General features: G+C 34.0%; 2 protein-coding genes across 3 annotated transcripts; both read right to left on the bottom strand.

Annotated features, from left to right (window-relative positions):
• Positions 1-2,764: 2,764 nt before the first annotated feature.
• LOC120126532 (endoglucanase 10-like) lies at positions 2,765-6,141 on the bottom strand. Its single transcript, XM_039144685.1, has 6 exons — positions 5,642-6,141; positions 5,150-5,433; positions 4,320-4,757; positions 3,736-3,877; positions 3,237-3,403; positions 2,765-3,127 (listed from the first exon to the last, which is right to left on the bottom strand). Exons 1-6 carry the CDS (start codon positions 5,856-5,858, stop codon positions 2,795-2,797), a joined length of 1,581 nt encoding a protein of 526 aa, XP_039000616.1. The 5' UTR covers positions 5,859-6,141; the 3' UTR covers positions 2,765-2,794.
• Positions 6,142-7,126: 985 nt separating this feature from the next.
• LOC120126533 (putative HVA22-like protein g) lies at positions 7,127-26,227 on the bottom strand. Of its 2 annotated transcripts, XM_039144687.1 has the most exons (8): positions 26,217-26,227; positions 9,621-9,836; positions 8,743-8,788; positions 8,541-8,639; positions 8,381-8,437; positions 8,237-8,300; positions 7,930-8,136; positions 7,127-7,688 (listed from the first exon to the last, which is right to left on the bottom strand). In XM_039144687.1, exons 3-8 carry the CDS (start codon positions 8,772-8,774, stop codon positions 7,272-7,274), a joined length of 876 nt encoding a protein of 291 aa, XP_039000618.1. In that variant the 5' UTR covers positions 8,775-8,788; positions 9,621-9,836; positions 26,217-26,227; the 3' UTR covers positions 7,127-7,271. The 2 variants fall into 2 exon arrangements, with proteins under 2 accessions (XP_039000618.1, XP_039000617.1); XM_039144686.1 differs by lacking the exons at positions 7,127-7,688; positions 7,930-8,136; positions 8,237-8,300; ... (3 more) ...; positions 9,621-9,836; positions 26,217-26,227 and adding exons at positions 10,989-11,074; positions 11,319-11,922; positions 11,998-12,338; positions 12,960-13,081.
• Between the last annotated feature and the right edge of the window lie 240 nt (positions 26,228-26,467).

Here is a 26,467-nt window from a genome sequence, read left to right as displayed (position 1 = left end):
CAACCTTTTCAAGCCTTCAACTAAGTTAACTTATTTTATCATTAAAAATAAAAATTAACATTAAAAAATAAGAATATATTTATTAAAAAATAATTTCTCTCAACCCAAACAATCATAAAAAGATGTAAAATTAAGAGAATTTTACACAATATTAGTGGATCCTAATCCATAATGGGTCTAGATCCAATTAAACTGTGTAAAACTCTTTTAGTTTTACAGCTTTTTTGGATAATTAGATGAGATAAATTAAAGACTAAGATTAACGGTAAAAATGATAATATATTCGTTGAAAAAAAACAATAAGTTAATCTCAACCTTTGATTTCTTTCAATTCAACAATCCTAAAAAATATAAAATTAAAAGAGTTTTACACAATATAAGTGAACGCTAAACCATATATAATTACACTATATCATTGTACCGATAATTATTCTATAAATTAAAAGTATTTTAAACATAACTATAAATATTAAGATTATAAATACCATACCAATGAAACATATCAGTTTTTTACGGTATTGACATGAATGAATAGTGGTGAGCGTTTTATTAATATCTTTAATTTTTTTTATATAATTTAATTTCTAGGTTTTATTAAAATATACTTCAATCATGTATGTAGATATATGTTTATATATAAATATAAAAAAATTAAATTTTAATTAAGCTGAAAAAACCTAATCCAATGATTCTATATAGAATTATAGAAATAAAAAAGTAACGAAAATACTAAATTTAATTTTTAAAATATAAAAATTTAATATCAACCATAATTTAAGTTAAATGTTATTTTTATCAACCATGTAACAAATATTAGCTTAGTTCAGTAGTTAAATGTTGTTTACTCCCAAGTCCTAGGTTTTATCCCTTTCAGTCCTATACAATTTCTTTAACTTTCGTCAATAAACGATGACACGTGTACCATCTTATTGAAAGATTAAATTTATTGAGTTATTTTTGAATTAGGATCAAATGGATAAAACATATTAGTTTTGAAGATTAAAACTATTTTTATACTAAGCTATGTCGTTATCTTCATTAATTTTTTTAACATTTGGTAATCGTTTTAGAATTAAAAACTAAAACACACCATTTGTTACTAATTTACCAAAAAAAAATCGACGATCAAAACAAAAAACTTGATAAGAATTAGGTGACCAAACATGTAATTTGCCCTATGATAAAATTTTAGATAAATTCAGTTATATAATCATTTTTTAAAATAATATTCGATAAATTCGAGATTAAAACATGTAAGTTACTAAAGGCGCACAGGACGTGCCAATGAGTCACCGCCACAATTGACAAAAGTCGATGTTAGGAGATAACAGCTTTTGGAGGATTTGCTAGATCAGTTCTTGTTATCGTTTATTCGGTTGTAACTTGAAATTATGCTTGCACGTAAACCTCAGTTCAGCATGCAGATCATGAACCTGTGGGAGCTTCTTATCATGGGCATACGTATATTGTTGATGGTGTTGTTGGCAAAAAATGGTGACTAAATTGATCATAAGCATCGTGATAAGTCTGATACGATCTTCAATATATCGTATCGCACGTGTTATGTTGTTGTTGGCTAGAAGAAATATGTATGTTTGATGGATTGTGAGATGAAGACAGTGGACTGGACTGGTTATTTTGGGATGACTCTCGGAGATTCGTTATTATTGGTTCTTTTAGTTTGAGACGTGATTCACGCTCACCGCACCAATTGTTGATGGGAACATGATAAATTTATTTATCGTAGACGGTTCAAGATTGACCATTAGTTGATCGAGTGTCGATCGAACAGGAAATAAACAAAGAAGAGAGTTGTTAAAGAGAGTATTTTGGGGAAGTCTATGGAAGTCGTCCTCTCCCTTGCCTAGTAGAAGGTTTGTATATTGACTGTATGTGTACGCTTGTGTTAGGTCTATGGTTATGATTGCTATTTTTATATTAACATGTTTGTGTTAGGCCTAAGGTCGTGATTGCTAATAATAGACCAACAAAGTGTCTAGGTGCAGTCGATATTAATTAGGTTTGAAATAGAGAAATCTATTAGGTTTATCACGGTTTTGTCAAAGGTTTTTGATCGAGATTTTTTTTTCCTGTGAGAGAATTCTTTCGAATATGACCCTAACTAGTGAGAGAATTTATACCTGATTTGTATCTCTGAATTCTCTCACTAGTTCGATCCAATAAATGGTATGCTTCGGTTGACGGTCCACTAGATCTGTGATTATTAAACATGTTTTGGTGGAGGCTATTTCAGGGTTCAATACTCCGAGTGGTCCTAGCCAGCTGGTTTGGGTCCTAACCACGAGCCTTCAAGTTTCGACGAAATTTTTTGTTAGCTCTTCATATACTTATTCGATGAAGAAATGAGAAGAACAAAACAGATAGATTAACACAGACAACTTATTGCGGAAGGAAACGGTAAACAATCTTTTGCTAAATGCAGTGCAAACTCAAGTCAAGATTATGGTGCTGGTTATTGGCATTTGTTATCGATGAAGATTGAAGTTTTTGGATATTATAAGATTAAATCAAGTCGAAGTCGAATTAATAGATTAAGATGAGTAAATTAATATATTACGGGGAGAGTTGAGACAAGACTATCTTGATGATGTTCGAATCCGAAAATGAATCAAGGATTGTAAGAAATTAACAGAGTGCAGTCAGTGCAGGCAACTAAACGAGTTCAGCCCTGTAAAATGAACTACCTAAATGCTAAAGTTTGGAGGAAAACCAAGGTATACCAATATAGTACACAAAACAAATATGTGATAACGATACATTCTCTGACTACTTCTCAAGTGAAGGACCTAACTGCAGAAGATGTGGTGACCAAACTCGAAAGGAGGCCGACAATGAGTGCACTGTTATACGTGGTTGGCTCGGCTTGCATCGAGTTGTTTCGGGAATCGATGAATGTTTCGTTTCGGAAAGGCCCTCCCACAAGAGCTCCAACAGCTACATTTGGATTGGGATTGGGTGAAGTTAGCCACTGGAAGCCATCGGAGCAACCAGTGGTCGCATCGACCGGAATCGAAGCTCCTCTATGATGCACATGCTGCGGGTATTTATCGCCGTACCCCACAAGGAAGCTCATCTTCAAGGGGTTACTGCCTAAGACATAATCAGCCTGGAACCAAAGATTGTTATTATTATACCAGTCATTAGTCATTACACTGGGGTAACACTTTCGACAAATATTGCTAATATTTGGTTGAGTCTTAACGTAAACAGTGCACCTGTGATTTGGCAAACTTTCTAAGATCCGATGGTTTGAATGAACGGTCACCACAAGTTAGCTTCGCCGTCTGTGAAGTAAGCATGTAATCGCTGTAAAGAGCAGCTAAAAATGCAGAAGCAACCGGATGCTGCAGAGAATTCCATTCACTGATCCATATAAGACCACCTGCATTGTAAAGACTCTACCAGTAAACAAAATATATCCAAAGAGTCCGAGCTAATTCAGTTTATCTGCGACTTAGGTGATCTGAGAGTACATGTAATTCCCGAAAAGAAAAGTGAAATATGGTAATAAAGGTCTGCCATTAACATTTACAATCTAAAGAAGTATAAAGAATACAGATTTTAGAGTAGAAGGGTATTACTATGTTGATTTATCAAGTCTAAAATCATTTGGTTCGTTAATAAACTTTCTTTGAGCCTTTTCGTTTTTGTCGGATTTGCGATCTACAAGCAAAAATATGAATCCAAGGGACTGAGCTTTAAAGAAGACATTACCGTCAGTTCTGCTGGATGTTGCAGAGTGAGACTTTGGTAGAAGACCACACATAACATCCTCGGCAGACTTCCTATAGTTTTCAAGGCCGGAATTCCCAGAGGCACCCTTGGCACCGAACAAGCTTAACCTGGAAAGCAAAACCTGCATACATGTAGCATAATCAGACACTATGTTCAAAGAAAAACAGAATAATACTACGTAAAATTTATGCTTCTGGTGATATCTATTCAGAGAATTAAAATGAGGGCCACCAACCAAGCACACCATGCTTGATCAGACGAACGAGGCTAGATATCCTACAATAGTTGCATTTAGCTTAGGCTGGTTAACATATAAGAATTACTTTCCTTCAAATAGTCCTTGAGCCAAATGCTTAGAGGTTAAAGAAATGCTGTAAACCTTCCAAAGAAGCTTCGTCTTTGGCAGCTTTACAAACGAGAAGCAATCGATGGAATTCAAACAAGCCGAAAACTCAAAGTTTTTCTTATATCATTGCAATGCTTGGGACGTGTGTATACATAGACGTAAACGGAAAACAAGAGGCTACGATCTTGCTTCAAATTCCTCTAAAAGAGAACCTTACCTGGGTTCCTGCAAGTTTATTATCCCAGCTAAACCAGGAAAGACTTTCCCATTGAGCAAACTGGTTCCCATTTTCACCGGTCACATATCTGAGATATGATTGATCACCTGTTGCATGATAGAGCCAGCTTGCTGCCCATAAGAGCTCATCTCCGTAACCTGTTGAATTGTAGTACGTAGCAACTTCCGGTATGTTCTTACTGTAAGAACCTCTATTTTTGTCTGCAAAACTAAAAAGTTGCTTTGCATGTCTAAGAAGTGTGCTTGAATATGTTGAGTCAGCTGCCTTAAACACCAGCGATGCTGAAGCCATAGCTGCAGCAGTTTCGGCTGCAACCTCAGTCCCAGGAACAGATTCATTCACCTGTGTGAGAGGCCTCTTCTCTTTCATGTTCTCAGGCCTTTCCCAACACTTATGGTCTGCTTCAGGGTCACCGACCTGCCATAGTTTCGGAAGCGAAAATGTAAGAGGTCAGAAATATTTCAGAGGCTTTTTTGTCATAGGATTGTTCAATCAGATTCCAGACAAATATGGTTCACAATACAAATGCAGAAGTGCCACAAGGTTTCTCATGATGACAACATAACTCATCTCAAGATTTCATGGCAACCCGTCACTACATCATCAGAAACATAAACCTAAAATCCAACATGTTCCTGATCTAAAGCCTGCATCGAAACCCTTAGCCACTCCGACAATTCAAAACATAAATTTAAAGAGGCATGATGAAGCTAACAAGGACAATTCAAATGCAATCGAGCAGACATTCATGTACTACATATAGCAACACCAATCCAAAAGAGTAGATGGCAAATAAAGACAATGGTAACCTGAATATAGAGCACATTCTCCGAAGGATGAGCATTGATAAGGAAATCGGTTATCCACTTGAGCGATTCTTGAGCCGGTTGCAGTTGATTCACCGCCTCCATCTGATCACCGTACTCGAGGATAGCCCACGATAGAACAGTAGCAGTGAATGCCATTGGGAATCCAAATTTCATGTGATCCCCGGCATCATACATCCCTTTTGACAGATCCAATTTCGCTTCACTTCCATCCGTTAACGCCGAATTTCCTCTCCATGATATCTTATTATCCTCTAATCTACCAGCTACAACAATAAACAAGCAATAATCCCACATCTAATATAAATTCTACCAACAAAAGAACCAAACATAAGCAGTCGCAGATCAGAAATAATTATCTTGACTAAACCACTTGTTTTAAGTAGTAAACATTGAATCTGAGTCCATAAGTTAAAGGGTGTCCTTAAAGGAAGCAAATTTGAATAAGAATGAAAGAGGTTAAAGAAAGGGTACATTTTTGAACGTCGAAGAATTGCATTGCGATTTTGAGAGCATCAGAATACTTCTTGTCGATAGAGCCGGGAGGACCCGGAACGGGAGATGGCTTACTATCCTTTTTGTCGTCCATTTTCTTCTTTATTGTATAAACAACAGCTCCCACAACCAGAGCCAATATTACTAACACCAGAAACCACCCCAGAAATCCCCTGGACTTTGATTTTTCCCCCATTCTTTTGTCACTTAAAAAAACACAGTCTTGAACTTGAGATCTAGATCAAAACATACGCATTGGACAACATATATGCCAAAGAGAAATGCAGGGGAAAAGAATCTGATGCAGAGCAGAAACGTCTGAAACTAGTGTGAGGGAATGTGGTTTAGAAACAGGGTTAATCAGTTAAAGAGGAAGTTAACGAAAAAGGGTAGCTGGATCTGGTGCTGTTTCAGCCATAGATTGGGGCATATACATTTGTTTAATTGGTGAGTTCTTGCCGCACAAGAACACCGACATTGGAGTTTAACTGCGAATATAATAATATAATTATTTGTAGAATTTATTTTTGAGTCCTTCTACTATACTAAAAATTCAATTTAGTTCTTTTCCTTTTTAAGAATTGAGGGTAGGAGTATGCTGTATGTCAGGATTTGATCTCAGAAGTAAGAATTAGATGTGAACTGAAGGGTTGATAACAAGACAAGTCCAGAGTTAACATAATTTAGTATTTTAGTTTTTCCTATTTAATAAAATAATTTGATCTAATAACAAATTTATATGCCAATTGAATGCTTAAAAATATTTTCAAATATAAATGAGATTATTAGATATAATAGTTAATATTTTGGACTAACTGATTACATTTGAATATAAAAGATCAAATTTCATCAGAAAAATAAATAAATAATCAAATTAGAAGGATTACGTATTAAATGTTTATTAAAATAAAAGGACGGAAATCACAATTTGACCTAAATTATATGTTATGCCTTTCTGTTTAGGTGCTGTATTCTTCAAGTTTCATTGACGGATATGCCCCGTGATTTTGGTCGAGCGAGATTCCCGCTAAAAACTCATTTTCGGTCGCCCAAAGTTGAATTAGGCTCGACACGTGGTGGATTAATTCTCAGCCGTCGATTTCTCCAGCACCAATTATCCCGTTCGATAAATTTTTTCATAACATGTCAAGTTAAATCTAAAATATTAGATATAGTACAGGGAGTAATAACAGAATTTAACCATAGTTAAACTTGTAAGAGCTAATGTTTCGTCATCTTCTGTGCCTAGAGGAAGGATCTATTAGGCCGGAGATCCTTCCGTCATATTGTCCTTGTCTTTGAATACCAATTCAGAATTTTAATCATTTATTCCTTTAGGTTAAAATTGAACTTTTTTTTTTAACCCAATCGAATGATTATATACCAAAGCCCACCTACTTCTAATAAAGCAGCAGCGTGGTACTAAAGCAGTAGCCGCACAATCGACAACAAGGACCCATGATATTAAGTTATTTGAACCGATAAAGCAACAATTCAACAGCTGAAATCAAAACTAAAGGACAACACATTTACATCAACGTTAATAACAAATTATTCAGTACCATTCTATGCCTACTAACCTGGAAGAACAAGAACTGATACCATTATTTTATTGTGCTGCAGATCGGGTCTTCCTTAGTCTACCGCGCTTGAGTCGAATGCTTTCTTCCATGAGAGTCTCTTTTGGGGGAGGCTTCGTGCCTTCATCCTCCGGAGAAGGTGGCAGTGATTCATCTCGCTTTGCTACTTTTTCAGTTTCCGCAGCAGGTTGGCTGGTTGATTCGGTTGCAGTATCTACTTTCTGGCTATTTAAGGATGCTGAACTTAAGGATGCTGAACGGGCAGGTGGTTTAGCCAACTGTAAAGGAACCTTAGAAGGTCCCACATCTTCAGTTACTTCCTTTTTGTGTTGACTTGAAGATGTGCTGGATGTCGGCGATGCCGGTTGTTTAGCCTCAGATTGTGCTTTACTAGATGCTTGACGTTCAGGCACACTAGAGGGTTCGCAAGCCTTAGGACCTTGTGCCTGAGAATTAAGAAGTCACGTAGAACAGAATATAAACTTCAAGACGATTGAATCAGTACAAAATGAATTTTGGCATAGATTAATTACTTTTCAAATACTATATACATTCAACTAATATACAACCATTACATCTGTATAGTCAGTTTAATGCGTGATAAACTGATAATGAGAGATTTAACCGAACTAAGTTTGTTGCTTGAAATGCAGCACCAAATACAATTGGTGTTAATTTGATAAATACCTGAGGATGTTGAGGTTTTGGGGTTGACTGTGAAACATATTGCAGAATCTCAAAAACTCTAATCTGGCCATAGCTTGCAGCCCTTTGCCAGTAAAGAACTGCCATATCTCCAGCTCTAGTTCTTAGTTCCAACAAGTTACGGTCAATTTCATTTTCGTGTTTAGCAACATATGGTCTAAAGAAAGAGTCATACACATAAGAAGTTCCCTAACATAAACGCAAACAGAGGGCCGGTTAAAAACAAGCATCAACATGTAGATGGCGGTGTAAGTATTATTAGAATTTCTTTAAAAGATAGTACACCTACCCTAGTTTTAGGGTACCACAGATATATATAGAATGCCAACTTAGCTTCACTGTACATTGGAACCCTTTGAAATGCAAAGCAGGAACACGGTGAGAAAACAAAAAACAGATAGTAACACGTCCTTCTAGTTTTATTATCCCTTACCATGAAATGAAAGTATCACCAATTCGCTCACAAACTGTTAAAACAGCCACTAATATCCTGAAACCAAGAAAACGATTGGGAAGACAGGACAAAAGAAATGTTACACCATAAATAACATTTGCACAATCTTCACAAACAACCGTAGCACTGTAAGACCTACCAGTACTGGCACCAAAACCGCAGCTGATCAATCTCAGGCTTATTCAATTCAACAGCTTTATAACATTCGTAAGCTGGATAAGCATAACCAAAAACCATCCTGTCGAAATATTTAAAAGCAAAAAAAAAAATGATCCAGTTCAAGTAAAAGAATAAATTAAAACTAAAATGAGAAAGAGAATCGGTTGTAAGATAAGACATACACAAGTCCTCTGGTAAGAAGGGATCCAATCATTTTGTTTACTTCCTGACAAAAGAAAACACTTCTTGAAGTTAAAGTCAGTAACAAAATCAGCATTATAAATCCCAGAAAACATGAACAGTCCATGGGATGTAGTCAATTAAGCAAGTACTGCACAAGTCTCTACCATAAACTTGTATAACACAAAACCAAAAAATGATAACTGATAATTGCTACCTAAGTTTATTCTCTTTCTCTTTAATTCTTTCCTTGATGAATTCCCAAATAGGACGAATCCTTCCAGTGCTCAAAACCAAAAGAAGCTATAAATCCCAGTCAAACAAGACATAATCAAAGTTAAAACTTGAAAACTTCTTGGCCCCCATAAACCGAAGGGGTAGATCCTTTTAATCTCTTGAGGAAATACTCTAAAAAACTTAGTTAAGCGAGAATTGTCAGGTACTAGAAAAGAAAACAACATAAAACCTGCTAGGAATGTCCATTACCCGCAGTTTTTTTAGCAACCGAACAGAGGCGTAAGACTAACGTAATGTTACAAACTTCAAAAACCACAACTAATAAACTCCAGTAAATCTAGGTACTTCATGGAACAATCAAGAGTTAAGAACTTATCCAACGTAGCGCACGGAGAAGCATTGCAAATGAAGAAATCATATGAGAAAAATGCAACATTATGGAGCTCAGTAAATAAATTAAACAACGAAAAAGGCGAAATTGATAAGCTGGAAACTTTAAAATGATAATAAAAAAGGGTTTTAAGAACCAAAAAGATCCCAATAAAATACTTATCAGCAATGCAATGCCAGATGAAATGTCGACCTCGGTGGTTACCGAATCAATCACCACATACAGAGGGCAAATGGCAGCGCGATTGGTACCTTTTAAAGAGATATTTGAACAGGAAACAGAGCTCTACTAAAATCTGGAAATGGGAGTTAATCTCAAGCACTGGAAGCAATAGTCGATAGAGTGAGGATTTCAAGTAAATCAGAAATGTGTTTCGGAGTAGACCTCCGGCGAACTGTAAAATCACTGCCGCAAGTATCCGACGACTAACCGTTAAGAAGTCGGCGGAAGCGGATAAAGAGAGAAAGACTTTTGAGTAGAAAATCAGAAAAAGAAAAAAAAAATAAAGAGAGCGTGATGCCTAATAGCACTTCTCAAATCTCATGACCGAATTATTTATGTAATTTTAAGCAATATAATGAAAATAATAAACCCAACATTTTGGCAATATTAAAAATGTAATAAACAACTATGATGACAATTAATAATGACCTACATTGTTCAAGTCGTTGCAACAGTCATATTGATAATGTTATTCTCACCCCACCTTTTCATTACAGTGCAAAAAGACCTATTTCAAATTTCTTATACTTCACCAACAAAATTTTACTTTATAATAATTAAAGGAATAGTCCATAAATCGAATTTAGAAATATAGTAAATTGAGCACGAACCAAATGATCTCGGTGGTAAAATAAATGTAATTATTCATTGAGGTCCTGAATTTGAGCATAAAAAATGTCAATGATTAAGGTCCACGTTCTTTATGAAATAAAATGAATTTCTTAACAATCACTGATTTTCGATCCATCAACTAATTAGTTCAAATCAAATACTGCAAAGATCAATTATTAAAACAATCCTCTTAACTTAGTTTGTTCTATTCATAATACTTGATTCAAACCATAAATTTTATTCAAAGAAACTAATGTCTAATCCAACTAGGAATACTAATCTTGTTTTAAGTAATAATAAAATGTCATAATTGTTCTAATAAACGAGATACTTATGATGTATACAGGCAATCTTTACTACTGAATCAAGTATGGGATTTAGAATATAATTATGAGATTAGGTTTTAAAAGATGAAAAATAATGATACTAGCTAATGCTTTGGACGTGTATCACGAAGAGGACAGGGGTACGTATGACCATTCCTCTTAAAGTCTGGCATGTTTTGAGTAAATTATAAGCAACCATAAACGGTGGGGCAAAGAGCAAAAATGTAATAACAGAAAAGAATAAGACCCCAAGGGTCGGACATTGGGCAAAAGATAAGAAAATATAGAAGGAAAAAAAGGGAAGGCATGTGAGGTAAGGATTTCCCCAAAGCCTTGGATTCCACTTTTCTCAACTGCTGCATTAACTTAATCAATGCATGTCCTGAACCTAAACCGAAACAAGCCCTACATCTTAAGAGTTGCTCATTCTTCCGTGCTGATGCTCAGGTAAAATCGTCGATATAAGCTTCACGAGTCAACATTGTTTTAGCATTGACTCGAGCACCAATAGGAGCACGCGAGTATTCACCGCGGTGGGCTGATGCCCTAAAAGAAGAGAATAACAGCAAGATCGTACTAACATCCAACCAATGCCAAAGCATGATTCCACTATTTGCAAAAATAAATGTACACATGCATGCCCGTGCGCATTGATAACTCCATAACTAAAACATCTCATCTATCGATATGCACTATGTAGCCAATGTATGAACAAACTAGCTACCTAAGAGTAAACAATTGCAGTAAAAATCTTTACACTTCCAAAATAGCCAAAAGATTCAGCCCATACCCTGGACGGATGTCGTTGGAGGTTTCTTGCACTTCCCTCTCAACCATGTTAGCCTTATCTTGCTGCTATTTAAAGAGATAAACGTTTCCCTTAAGTTGGGGTATTCAAAGTGGTCAAGAGCTGCAAAATAGAGCCACTCCTCAATGTCTTCTATTTCATCCAATGCTTTAATGCAATTAGTTATGCTAAATTTGTTTTCACTTCGTTTCGTGACAAATCTCCGTCTTGACTTCCAAGCAGCAACCATATCTAGCATGGCTCCTGCCATAGCCTCTGACATTTCTTCCCCCTTTATACTCTGATCCAAAGAAGGTTGTGCCTCGGATGATCTTTTTCTTTTTCTCTCTGCAATACTCTCAATCAACTTTACAGGCAACGAATTGTTTTGGGTTAATCTTGAGGTTGATGGATTATAAGAATGCGTGGATCCTCCATCTGGACATGAAGTTAAGCTACTGGTATCATTTCCAGCAACTTTGTCCAACCCCTCAAAGTGGCTTGATTGGGCATATTTCCCATCAGCAGACGAGTCGGTGAATATTGTGCAAAGTTGGTCATATACGGGACAGTCCTTGATTTTGACTGGCTCGGGTCTAGGCTGTGCCTGTAAGTGTAAAACTATCTGTCAGAAAAAAAACAGTCAAAGTATCAGAACACAGAAAATTGAAAGGAGACATACCCCGATTTCGTCCCACAGGTCAAACCCGATGCAACAGGAGTCCTCCATGGCAGCAAAGCCATTCTGATCATAAGCTGATTTGAGGTTATAGAATCGCGTCCGCAGAACATCCAGGTGCTTCCTCAACTGATTGTTATTGAAGTTGAGATCTGTTTGCTTGTTGAACTCATCACGTATGGTATTCCATGTTTTCTTGTCGAAAACATTGTTCGGTCTGTTTCCTAATTGAATTTGCTTCACTACCAAGTCCGCAAATATCTTATCAAGGGATGCTGTCCACCTCGTTCTAGATCGCACCTGCTTTGGCTGACCGACTTCAGGTTCCATTTAGGCATCTATAACTAAAACGTACACACATTCAGATCGAACAGTACTTCACTCAGCACTACAGGAAAAATCACAAACTACCTTACTGATGAAACCATAAAACTACAATAAATTGCCAGTACTTTCCAGAAACAGTATCAAAACTTACTGATTCACATTGATAAACAAAATAATGGTTGAGCAAAGGATTAATCATATGTCAACGTTTGACCAACAAACAATATACTTTATCGTATATGTATAAACACTTGTACGATTTACTATTTCACTACATCGAGTTAATCTGTGATTTTCAGCTAATATCACCCCTACAAAATGGGAATTTCAATACAAAATGGTAAGCGTATAAATCTTCAGCTAATGCCACCATTCCTCTACAGCTTACAATCAGCATTATAACGTTTTAAGAACTCTGAGTAAAGTTTCTAATGTTAAAATTATGAAGAATAACAAATGGAGATTAACTTGAATTAGAATTACCATTTGTAAAATTAAATTAAATTAAATATCGCGCACTTTCGCCGTTTGGGGTTTGAGAATGAAGCGACTGGTTCGTACACAAACCCTAAATTTGATTTTTGTCAGGATATGTACTGATAGGAATAAATGCCCAAATGAAAACTATGGTATCTTACCTGACACGATAATCTTCACCGAATCAAGAGAAAGAATTAAATTTGGTAAAAAAAATGTGAATGAAAGGGATTGTTAGCACTTGTTCACAAACCCTACAACAAAGGAAAAGAAGAAGATTGAAAGATAGACGATTCAACATTGTTTCTGTTCTCTTATTGCTCTCTTCCAAACGCTTTATGAATCTTTTATCGGGCCCGTATGCCCATTTTCGCTTTTCTTTTTCACTAGGCCTTCTGAAATTTATCCTTCCGCTTGATTAAACTCTTAAGCTGTTATTGCTTTTAAATATGAAATTAAATCTTTATTTATTATTATTTTTAAGGGTAAAGTACATAAATGAGATCTTACTATAAGATACTACTTTATTAATTCTTCTACTATTAAAAGTTACAAAGTAATCGTCTGTGTATAGAGTTTTGATTTGTTGAGTCTCTCGACTATTAAAAGTTATCAAATTGTCACCCAACTATTCATTATATTCTAAACTCGTCCTTTTCCATTAAAAAATTTGTGAAATTCCGAGTTAACGTTAATATGTTAACTGTGATTTGATAAAATCTTAGAATCTCAAACGACTAGGATCGGAGCTATTAAGGAGGTGGGATGGGCCATTGCCCCTCCCAAATTTTTTGGTGTAATAGCGTTTTAGTTCATTTTTAGTTTAAATATTAGTTACCTTTGTCCCTCCCAATTTTTATATTTAAATACTTTATTGAACCTTGTTCTTTCAATATAAAGAAAATTAACCCCTCTTAATGTCTGATCCTAGTTCTATCCCTGCAAACGATTATCATATCTCAATCGTCATGGTAACGTTCAACTTAGACAACTGTCAAATTTTTAATAAAAAAAAGAGTTTAGAACATAATGAATAGTTGGATGACCAATTTATAACTTTTAATAATCGAGATACTTAATAAAATAACACTCTATAATTAAATGATCATTTTGTAACGTTTGCAATATGATCATTTTAACTCGTAAATGATCATTTCGAGTTACTCGTGAGCTTTCTATTATTAAGACGAAAATGTAAAGAAAAATATATTTGTATATAAAATGTCGTAAAATGCACAATTATCTTTAATTTTATTATTCACACATCTTTTCTTTTTAGTATTTTGAAGAAATTAACGTCGTTAAAGCTTAAAGGCAATATGTCATTTCCATGCTCTCATCTCGCGTCTAATCCGATACTTTTCTTCAATTTTTTCCCTTTTGCCGGAAAATTTAAATATTCAATTCAAAAATATATAGATTTATTACATATATATTTAATATAAAATGTTGAAATTTCGAGTATAAATTTAAAATTGACACATCTATATGACCATATTTTTCAACTATATATCTTTATTATTTATCTATAATGTATAGATTAAGACTGTAAATGAGACGAGTTAGATCGCGAGCTATTCGAGATCGATTCAGTCAAAGCTCGATAAATGCTCAGATCGAATAGATTATATTTGAGCTCGGCTCGAGTTCTTAACGAACCGAAACGAGCTACTTGATACGCTCGTGAGTAACTCGAAAATATGATATATTAAGTTTTTTTTTAAAATAAATTATTAATAATATTAACATTTATGCGTTGATTTTTTAAAAAAAAAATACAGTAAAATTTTTATGTATTAAGGTTTAGGTTCATGTTTGAGGCTTCAATCGAGTTAAGTTTAAGATTTTTTTTTTCATTTAGAGTCTTTTCGAGCTACTCACGAGCTTCAATTCAAGCTTTCGAGTTCGAGCCAAGCTTGAAAATTTTAAGTTCGTGAGTTTTCGAGTCAAGTTGAGCTTAGCCCTAGTATACACCCCTAGTATAGATTTCATTTTTTTTATCATTTATATTGTATATGAGATTCAATTTAAATCCTGAAATTAAATTTTCAAACGAAATATAAAGGTACCCATGTATTTTTTTGCGAGAGAGAAGAATGAAATTGTTTTTTTTTCCTTCAGTTTGTGAGGTTTTTCACCGATTAATTTGGATCAATCCGGATCGAACATTTGACTTTGATGGGTGAATCTTTTAGTAGAGATTTTCTGTATACACAATGATTCAAACATGAGACATTGGTTAAGAGATATTAAGCTACTTATTACTTGAACTAATTCTCGTGGGTGAGAATAATGAAATTGTTAAATCTCTTGATCAAAATTTTATTTTAATATAAAATATTTATAATTTTAATACAAATATTCATAATTAAAAAAAAAAACAGCATCATTTATGATATTACATTTACAGTGTGGTCTAGTAGATAGTTAAGTTATCGGGCCTGAAAACCCAAAATGCCAACGGGCTTTGTATTGTATTTAATGCAATTTTTTAGGCGTAACTACTTTGCCTTCTAAAGCTATCACATCTTTCTTTCTTTTTTTTAGTAAATATTTGTTGAGTTAATCGATTGACGGAATCGGCCAAGAGGGGGTGAATTAGCAATTAAAATTTTGGTGGAAGTTTTTATAGAAAATTGAAAATAATTGCACAACGATTTAGAGTGGTTCGACTTTCTTAACCAAAGTCTACGTCAATTACCTTAGCTATCCACACTAAGGATGTTCCAACAAATTCACTAATTTGTTGTTTCTTTTTAGGACAAAGAGTAACTTTACAACTTCCTCAAGAATTATACCCCAATACTTGAGCACACTCTTTTTCAAAGAGAAATACACAAATTTGCAAACTTACAAGGAAAACCTCACAAGGCAATGCACAATTCTAGAACAAGATAAGAACACTCAAAGATAATTACAATTGAGCACAAATTGTGTTCTTGAAAGCAAAATGAATATTGAAAGGAAATTTGGCTTGAATTGCACAAACTTGATGTTTGATGCTTTCTCTCTTGTTTCTCAATGATTTCTTCTTTCTTGTTGTTGATCAATGGCTTCAGAACTTGTTTAAATACACCTTCAAATGATTCTAAACGTTTGGGATGATTAGTGGAGTCAATAGAGCCGTTTAAGTGTGAAAACAATTAATGAAAGTGGATGGGAGCGTATGTGCATCGATGAATGCCCTAGGCGCATCAGTGTAAAATTCAAATATTTTGACCGTTGGACTCTCAGTGCATCGGTGCACTAAGAGTGCATCGATGCATCAAGTGCATTCGATGTTTCAAAATAGCCAGAGTGCATCGATGCATTAAATGCATTCGATGTTTTCATAAAATTCTCAGTACATCGGTGCATGGTATGTGCATCGATGCATGAATTGCATTCGATGTTCAATTTAATTCATGGTGCATCGATGCATGAATTGGTGCATCGGTGCATAACTATGAAAAATTTTATTTTAGGTTTGATTTTGGTTCAAAATACTTTGTGAAAATTGTTTTAAAAATATATTAAGTATAAAACATAATTTTACACATTTAGTAAGGTTTGAATTTGAACTTGAAAGACTTGGAGTACTAATTTCATATTCAATTAATTAAATCAAATATACTTAGAAAATCATTTGTAAAATCTTAAAATTCATTTAAACTTAATTTGTTATATCGAAACATCAAAATGTATTTAACAATCTCCCCCTTTTTTATATAACAAAACACTTTAGTAATTTTAAGATTTTCTTTGAAAAAACTATTTTGAAATCAATTTTGAAATTACTCCCCCTTACTATAACACTTAAAACTTCTCCCCCTTTAACACTTTTACACTTCTCCCCCTTTTTGTTAAATCAAAAAGATTTTAAAACGTTTTTAAACAAGGTTTTGAAAAGCATAGCCAATTGATTATAAGTAAATATAGCTTAAGCTGCTAAGATCACAATCAAAAGAGAGATTAGCCATTAGTTCCATAATCAATATTCATAATCAAATGTGAAATGACATAATTGGTCATATATGTCTAATGATGCAAAAATAATAAAATTCAACCAAACCAAATATATATATATAATATTCAAAATCCAATTATCCAAACCAAAACAAACAATCTAGAAACATTAAAACAATCCAGAAACATCAAAACAATCCAAGATTGAAATACTAAGAAAGCATGGAGAAAATGTCTAATCCATCGGAGGATCGGGGAGGAGGAGGATAATGAGCTCGAACTTCAAGAGTGAGCGCGTCCATACGTTCATGCATCTCCCGCTGAAACTCGGTAATATGAGACTCCATGGAGGCAAACCTCAGATCAAACGACTCCAAGAAGGATCAAAAATATGGTGGCATTTGATCTTCTTGTCGTGTCGGTTCCGGTGTAGGCTCATCATCTGGAACGTGATCGTCGATATCTTGCATAAGTTGATGAAACTCAGGATCATCGTCAGCAGCCGGTGCCGTAGGAGGAGGAGGAGCACGAGAAGAGCTAGGAGCAGCTCGTGAAGAGCTAGCTCCCGGGGTTTGCTTACCGGGTCGAAATACCCAAAGAACGGTTTCTTCGTCTTTCTTCCAATCCGCTTTCTTCAAAGAAGTAAGATTGATTTGATTTTGGAGTGGGATAAGATTGTCGAGAGAGACGTCTAGACCAATTTTGATAAAGAGGTTACTAAGAAGACATCCATAAATCAATGTTTCAACATGTTTTGAATGAACAATGTTTATGATGTCCACTAGTTGACTGAATATAATGTGGGGCAGATTTATTTTGATTTTATTTTTAATACAATACATCCACCATAAATCCCTAGCACGAAGTGTGGAGTACCTACCTCCGGATGGTCTAAACCACAAAGAGATCATCAAATAGAGAAAACGATCGTGATGAGATCGTAGAGTACTAACACTGGAGTTTGGAACATATGGATTTTCCACATTTTCACTCTCATTATATATACCACTATCATCTAACCCAAATCGGAAAGCTATAGTCTCGGGGTCAATATTAATATATTGGCCTAAAAGATAAGATCTAATAACTATAGTTCCACATTGAGTTTCATTTTGAATACACACTGCATTGGAATAGAAAATGCGAACCAATTGTTGATAGACGATAGGTTTAAGCTAAAACAATGTATCAAACTTCCAAGCTTTAAGAATCGGAAGGTATTCAAAGTCAATATCAACCATGGCTTGAAGCGAAGGAATACACTCTTCACGGATTCTATAAGATTGAAAAGAATTTCTGTACCTAGAGTACAATTCGTCTCTACGACGCTCAGGCATGTTAAAGCAAGATCCTAATAGGCTATTAGGAGGTTGAAGAACGGGATTAGGAGGTTGATTTGAACGAGAACGACTCGACGAAGTTCTCTGGCGTTTGGGATTAGACATGGTTTAGGAATCGAAATAAGAAATATGACCTGCAAATTGAAACACATGTATGCAATTTAATCAATCCCAAAACTTAATTGAGTCCGCAATAATTCAAGGTTCTCTAAACCAAATTCTAATGGGCATAGTTTTTGAAAAACTATTTAGAAAACAACGTTTGAAAATTATAATATGTATAGTTTTTCATGAAGACAACATAATTAAATCAAAAACATCAAATTTAAAAACTAAATTCAGATTTTCGATTTTTTTTAATTTCAAAAATTCAAAAATTCATTGAAAATTTGTGAGTTTTTGATGAAATTGGTTGTAAAATATAGTTTATAATCATCAAACAATCAATGCCCAATATAGTTTTCATCCTAGAACTAATTAAAACTAGTCTTAAGATCAAAAATCAATAAAATAGGGTTTTTGAAATATTACCTTGAAAATTTTGGATTTGAGAGGAATGTGATGTTGTTTTGCACGATTTGATGATAAATTCAGGATTATGAGTTGGAAAACTCGAAGATTCCAACAATATTTCGTTGATTTTAAGCAAAAGGATATTTTTGAGTGAAAGAGGGACGAACGACGGGGTATTTTGAGGTTTAGACATTTGAAAGAATGAGAAAATAGGGTTTTAATACGTAAAACCCGACGGATGCATCGATGCATGACCCTGTGCATCGATGCACATTCAAGGCGTACATCGGTGCATCAACATGATGAATCGATGCACATTCAAAGGGATGCATCGATACACTGTTAAGTGTATCGATACATGAAGCACAAAAATATCAAAAATCCATTTTAAATACTTAAAATGCTAAATTAATTAGCTCTAGTGGTATTGGCAACTCATATATTGAAAATTAATCATGTTCAATCAATCAAATTACTCTTTAAACAACATTTGAACATAAAATTAATTTTCACCAAATAACATAAACTTCCCCTAACTAATAGCAATGAATGCAACTATTATAAGAATTTTTCATTTATTCTTAAAAGTGCTAAAATTGTTTTAAACACTAATTGAAGATAGGTCAGTTAAACCTAATTCTCTCCTAAGTGTCCAAAATCTTTCTTTGTCTAAAGGTTTTGTAAAGATATCTGCTAATTGGTGCAAAGTATCAACAAATTCTAGAACTACATTTTCCTTAGTGACATGGTCTCTAATGAAGTGATGTATTTTTTCAATGTGCTTAGTTCTAGAGTGTTGGATGGAATTTTTAGTGAGACAAATAGCACTAGTATTGTCAAACTTGATAGGAATAGTACCTACTTCAATTCCATAATAAAAAAGTTGTTGTTTCATCCATAAAACTTGTGCACAACAACTACCGGTTGAAATGTATTCCGCTTCAGTGGCAGATAATGCAACACAATTTTGTTTCTTTGAAAACCAAGAAATCAACATATTTCCAAGGAATTGGCAAGTACCGGAGGTGCTTTTCCTATATAATTTGAATCCTCCATAATCCACATCAGAAAAGGCATGCAAGCTAAAGCTAGAGTCTCTAGGATACCAAAGTCCTAAACTAGGAGTATCCTTAAGGTATCTAAAGATTCTCTTAACAGCTAGTAAATGTGATTCCTTAGGGCATGATTGAAATCTAGCACATAAACAAACACTAAACTTAATGTCCGGTCTACTTGTAGTTAGATAAAGTAAAGATCCAATCATTGACCTATATAATTTAACATCTACACATTTACCTCTTTCATCTAAGTCAAGCTTTGTTGAAGAGCTCATTGGAGTGTCATGAGGTTTGCCATTTTCCAGTTCAAACTTCTTGATCATATCTTTGACGTACTTAGCTTGATTAATGAAGATGCAATCTTTTCTTTGCTTGATTTGGAGTCCCAAGAAAAATGAGAGCTCCCCCATCATGCTCATTTTGAATTCACTTTGCATTAGCTTAGAAAATTCTTGGCAAAGAACATCATTAGTAGAACCAAATATTATATCATCAACATAAATTTGAACTACTAATAAATCTTTACCTTTATGCTTTAAAAAAACATTGTAGTGTCAACCTTCCCTTTTGAAAAACCTTTTTCAATTAAAAAGTTTGACAATCTTTCATACCAAGGTCTTGGAGCTTGTTTTAAACCATAAAGTGCTTTTGTCAATTTAAGAACATGATTTGGAAATTTTGATTCTTCAAAACATGGAGGTTGTTCCACATACACTTCTTTTTTTTATAAAACCATTTAAAAATGCACTTTAAACATCCATTTGATATAATTTAAATTCATGAAAACATGCAAATTCTAATAACATTCTAATTGCTTCCATCCTAGCTACGGGAGCGTATGTTTCAACATAGTATATACCTTCTTCTTGAGTATAGCCTTGAGCAACCAATCTAGCATGTTTCTCATTATATTACCACTCTCATCAAGCTTATTCCTAAATACCCATCTAGTACCTACAGTAGATTTATTACTAGGCCTTTCAACTAATGTCCAAACTTTACTTCTCTCAAATTGATTTAACTCTTCTTGCATAACCATAATCCAATGTTAATCATTTAATGTTTCTTTAATATTCTTAGGCTCTATGTATGAGATAAATGCAACATAATTACAAATATTTCTAAGAGAAGATCGAGTTGTTACCCCTTTGAATGGATCACCTATTATTTCACCATCCTTGACATAGTTGTACTCTCTTGGATAAAATACTTCCCTTTCTTCAATGGTTGGATTCTCGAGAGGAACATAAGTTACCTCATCTTTTGTTTCTTCCTTTGATGATGGTTCTCCAACGTCATGTCTAACGTTATTTATAATGCCTACATCATCATTTACACAAGAATCCTTCCTCAGAAGGGGATTATCATCGAAAACAACATGTATAGACTCTTCTACAACAAAATTTCTTTTATTAAATACTCGATAAGCTTTAGAATTTAAGGAATAAACCAGAAAAATTCCTTCATCAATTTTAGCATCAAATTTGCCAAGGTTTTCTTTACTGTTGTTCAAAACAAAACATTTACATCCAAAAGGATGAAAATAGCTAATGTTAAGCTTTTTATTTTTGAAAATTTCATATGGAGTTTTCTTTAAAATTGGCCTAATCATTACTCTATTTACAACATAACAAGCGGTATTTGTGGCTTCCGCCCAAAAATATTTTGGCAAATTATTTTCACAAAGCATGGTTCTAGCATTTCTTCTAAAGTTCGATTTTTCCTCTCAACAACTCCATTTTGTTAAGGGGTTCTAGGTGCTGAAAAATTATGGCTAATACCATTAGAATTACAAAATTGAGTAAATCCCAGATTTTCAAATTCAATGCCATGATCACTCCTAACACTAGTTATAGAGTAAAGTAACATTTTTCGTTTTGGATTATTTTTGAAAACGTGATGAATTTTTCTAATGCTTCATCTTTAGTACTTAAGAATAGAACTCAAGTATATCTAGAATAGTCATCTACCAAGGAAAATGCATATTGTTTTCCACTCAAGCTAGTAGTTCTAGATGGCCCAAAAAGATCTATATGGATCAATTGTAATACTCTACTAGTTGATACGTCATTAATGGATTTAAAAGAAACTCGCTTTTGTTTTCCTTTAGCACAAGCATCACATATTTTATCATTATCAAATTTCAGTTTAGGCAGCCCTCTTACTAAGTCTCCTTGAATTAACCGTTGCAAAACACTCATGCTAGCATGTCCTAGTCTCCTATGCCATAACCAACTATCATGCTCATCCTTAGCAACTACGTATAAATTAGTCATATTAATGGAATCTAAATGCACCATATAAATGTTTCATATTCTATGACCAACAAGCATAATCAAAGTAGATGCAATGTCAATCAATTTTGCAAACACTTAATTCAAAAATAAGACATTGTATCTTTTGTCAAATTCACCTATTCAGATTATGCTTTAATCCATTCACATACAAAACATTATGCAATGTTGATTATTGAGATTAAGAGCACATGCATAAAGTTTTTGAAAATGTTATGCATTAAAACTTTATAATATTTAAACAAAAATCTATGTATAAACATTAAGAAAAATTTAAGGTCAAAATTTTGCAAAACCAAAGTTCTTGAAAAATCGATATCAATTATATTTTTTAAAAAAATTTTGACCAAAAATTAATATGATGAATTAGAGATTATAAAACATTGCCAAAAATTACTATGTTCATCATACAATATTTTTCAACATACATGAGATAAAACATAATTATTCAACATTTAAAACCTCATGCATGCATAAACTAAATGAGCAACCAAATAGAATAATTACATTAAGTTTAGAGGTTACCAATTTCTTTTTCATGTGTGGCAAGGGCATCTTGAATATCATCATCTTCATCACCATTGCTCCCACACACCTATAAGAGACATTTAAGTAGATTTTGGTATCCAAATTGCTTTGGATCAGTGAATGTTAGTTTCAATGCCCCTTGTTCCTTTTGGAACCCATACTCGTCTAATTTTAAACCTTTTCCTTTCTTTAAAGGACAAGTATGTTCCTTATGATCATGATAATGACAATGTGAACATATTGTCATTATTGAACTAGATGAATTATTTAAAATGGTCTCTTTTCCTTTTGTTAAGCATTTAAGCTTAACTTTCAAATTAAAATTTTCTTTTTCAGTATTTTCAAATTTCATTTTTGAAAGTTCTAAATCCTTCTTTAAGAGTTCATTTTGATTTTCAAAATCCATTTTCGTTTCTAGAAGAAGTTTGTTTAATTTGAAATTTTCTTTTTCAAAGTTTTCAGATTTTAGTTTTGAAAGCTCTAACTCCTTTTTCAACATTTCATTTTATTTTTCCAAATATGTTTTAGCTTTCAAAAGAAGATCATTTTTAGCTATAAGTTTAGAAATCAAATTCCTATATTTGGAGTTCATGGTCTCAAACTCTGAAAATAATTCATCATAAGCATCTTGTAACTCATTAAAAGATTTTGAATTTAATTTATTTGAGTTAGAAGATACATTTGGCTCTGTGAGAGATAATAGAGACATCACCTTTATTGGTTCTTCTTCTTCATTGTCTCCATATATCTCTTCAAGCTTATCCCACATTTCCTTGGCACTTGAACAAGAAGAAACTCCTTCATATACATTAGGATCAATTGCACAACATAACATGTGCATAGCCTTTGTGTTTTGTTGAGCTTTCTTCCGTTCTTGATCACTCCACTTCTTTGCCTTCTTCGTAGGAGATGAATATCCTTTCTCGATTATCATCCAAGCTTCTATATCAAATGATTGGATAAATATCATCATAAACCTCTTCCAACGACGATAATTTGCCCTGTTGAAGTGTGGAGACACGTCAATTGGTCTGGACTCTTCCATGGAGAATAAACCGGAAGTGGACGCCATCTTTATCGATTTAACTCTTCCCGAATCAACTCAAGAGGTGGTTAAACTTCAAATGAGTGAGGCCAAGAGGGGGTGAATTGGCAATTAAAATTTTGGTGGAAGCTTTTGCAGAAAATTGAAAATAATTGCACAGCGATTTAGAGTGGTTCGACTTTCTTAACCAAAGTATACGTCCACTACCTTAGCTATCCACACTAAGGATTTTCTAACAAATTCACTAATTTGTTCTTTCTTTTGAGGACAAAGAGTAACCTTACAACTTCCTCAAGAATTATACCCCAATTCTTGAGCACACTCTTTTTCAAAGAGAAATACACAAATTTACAAACTTACAAGGAAAACCTCACAATGCAATATGTTTGCACAATTCTAGAACAAGATAAGAACACTCAAAGATAATTACAATTGAGCACAAATTGTGTTCTTGAAAACAAAATGAATATTGAAAGGAAATTTGGCTTGAATTGCACAAACTTGATGTTTGATGCTTTCTCTCTTGTTTCTCAATGATTTCTTATTTCTTGTTGTTGATCAATGGCTTCAGAACTTGTTTAAATACACCTTCAAATGATTCTAAACGTTGGGGATGATTAGTGGAGTCAATAGAGCCGTTTAAGTGTGAAAACAATTAATGAAAATGGATGGGAGCGTCTGTGCATCGATGCATGCCCTAGGTGCATCTGTGTAAAATTCAAATATTTTGACCGTTGGACTCTCAAAGTGCATTCAATGTTTCAAAATAGCCAAAGTGCATCGATGCGTGGATGGTGCATCGATGCATCAAATGCATTCAATGTTTTCATAAAATCCTCAGTGCATCGGTGCATGGTATGTGCATCGATGCATGAAATGCATTCGATGTTCAATTTAATTCATGGTGCATCGATGCATGAATTGGTGCATCGGTGCATAACTATGAAAAATTGATTTTAGGCTTGATTTTGGTTCAAAATACTTTGTGAAAATTGTTTTAAAAATATATTAAGTATAAAACATAATTTTACACATTTAGTAAGGTTTGAATTTGAACTTGAAACACTTGGAGTAATAATTTGATATTTGATTAATTAAATAGAATATACTTAGAAAATCATTTGTAAAATCTTAAAATTCATTTAAACTTAATTTGTTATATCGAAACATCAAAATGTATTTAACAATATTAATTTTTGATATTTATATATAATATGATACTCAAATACTTTTAAAAAAAACACCCGAGGTCCCTGAACTTTCTAGAAAAAAACCAATATGACCCTCATCTTATTTGTTGGATTAATGTGGCCCTCCTGTAACACCTACTTAAGGCTTTACTATCCTATCACTGAAATAAGGGTCTTACGCTTCCCTTAATCATCTACTAAGGACCTCGCCACGAGTACGCCACTAAAGGATCTCTAACCCTAATGAATGTAACTGATATATATTATCTAAATTCAAAACTGACACTCTTGTGCATTATCTGAATGCAATCTGACCATACTGTGCATTATCTGAATATAACCTGACCATAATGTGCATTATCTGAATGCACCCTGGCTAGTGTCTAGTCTCACATAGACATCAGACACTAGTTAATGAGGGAACCCAATGTCAAATAGCATCGGTGTAATTCCACTAACACACGAAATAATCTCCTGGTTCTCACATAGCCATAAGGTAGATCATGGAGAGGGAACCCGGTGTCATATAACATCGATACAATTCCCGCCTATCTGAAACTTTAGCTCGACCTCACATAGCCTTCAAGCCAAGCTTTAACGTATATGATGTATTGAACTGATACAACTATACAAACATGTCTAAGGTCACACAATACTGACATCGCTAACCCACTGCTTGCGAGTGTTCGGGCCTCGGACCCTAGTTAGCTCCTGAAGTGCCTCGTGCACTGACAATATTCCACTAGGCAACTAAGGTAACTTGGCTATACCTTAGCATAGTTGGACTCACTAAAGTGATGGTATCTTTTAACTAGCTGCTATCTCGTTTGTTACTTAAGGATGTTTTAGTCAATTTAATTTAAGAAAAGTATTTTAATGATGTTTGTTATTAAGCTGATTTATTATGGTCGTACGTTACTTAAGGACGCTTTAGTCAATTTAATTTAAGAAAAGTCTCTACGCGATTCGACGATGATTATTGAGTTTGCTGATCACTAGCTATACTATTCGTTAGCCCAATACCTGACTCAGATTCAACTCTGAGTAATGACAATCTGGTCACTCTTATCGTACTTCCCTTCAATACCCCTTGAAATGAAAGGGACAACTTACCCCTTCATTGTACTGCTTGTCGGTACATCCTCTACAACTATCCTCGTCCTCACAATTCGTATACGTCATCGACTGAAAGGATTTCAACGTATTACACTTAGTATGGTTACATCTATTGGAACCCACTCCTACGAGTGTTTCTAGGTATGTTTGGTCATTTATGTCCCTCATGGACGAAGTCTTACTATTACATATCATCCTTAGCTCTTATGGCCCTTAAACGGGTCAAATCTAACTATCCCAAGTGAGTAATCTCGATACTCTACTTGCAGTAGCGGTACCCTAAGGTCAAGTAGCGATACCCCTATGAGTATCGATACCAAAAATGCATTATTTTGTTAAAAGTGGGCCTTAGTATCAACCTGGCAGTATTGATACTCCCAGCCTAAAACCCTAATTTCCCCAATTAAACCAATATCGATATTATTCATCCTAATATTGATACTCAAACCCTGAAATAGTTTATTATGCTCGAAAACACCCAAAATTCTTTCTAAATGACTTAGTTTACTTTCTAATCTTGTATTGAAGCTTTAGAGAGTTAATTAGGGCTTAAGGTGTCATAAAAACACTTCTTTGACACTTAAAACATAATTTTTTCATGAATTCAAAACTATATCCTAAAATACTTAAATATTCAAAT

The sequence above is a fragment of the Hibiscus syriacus genome, unplaced genomic scaffold, assembly GCF_006381635.1.
Source record: "Hibiscus syriacus cultivar Baekdansim isolate YM2019G1 unplaced genomic scaffold, ASM638163v2 tig00110458_pilon, whole genome shotgun sequence".
Classification (NCBI taxonomy): domain Eukaryota; kingdom Viridiplantae; phylum Streptophyta; class Magnoliopsida; order Malvales; family Malvaceae; genus Hibiscus; species Hibiscus syriacus.
This window is presented reverse-complemented; position numbering and strand designations above follow the sequence as displayed.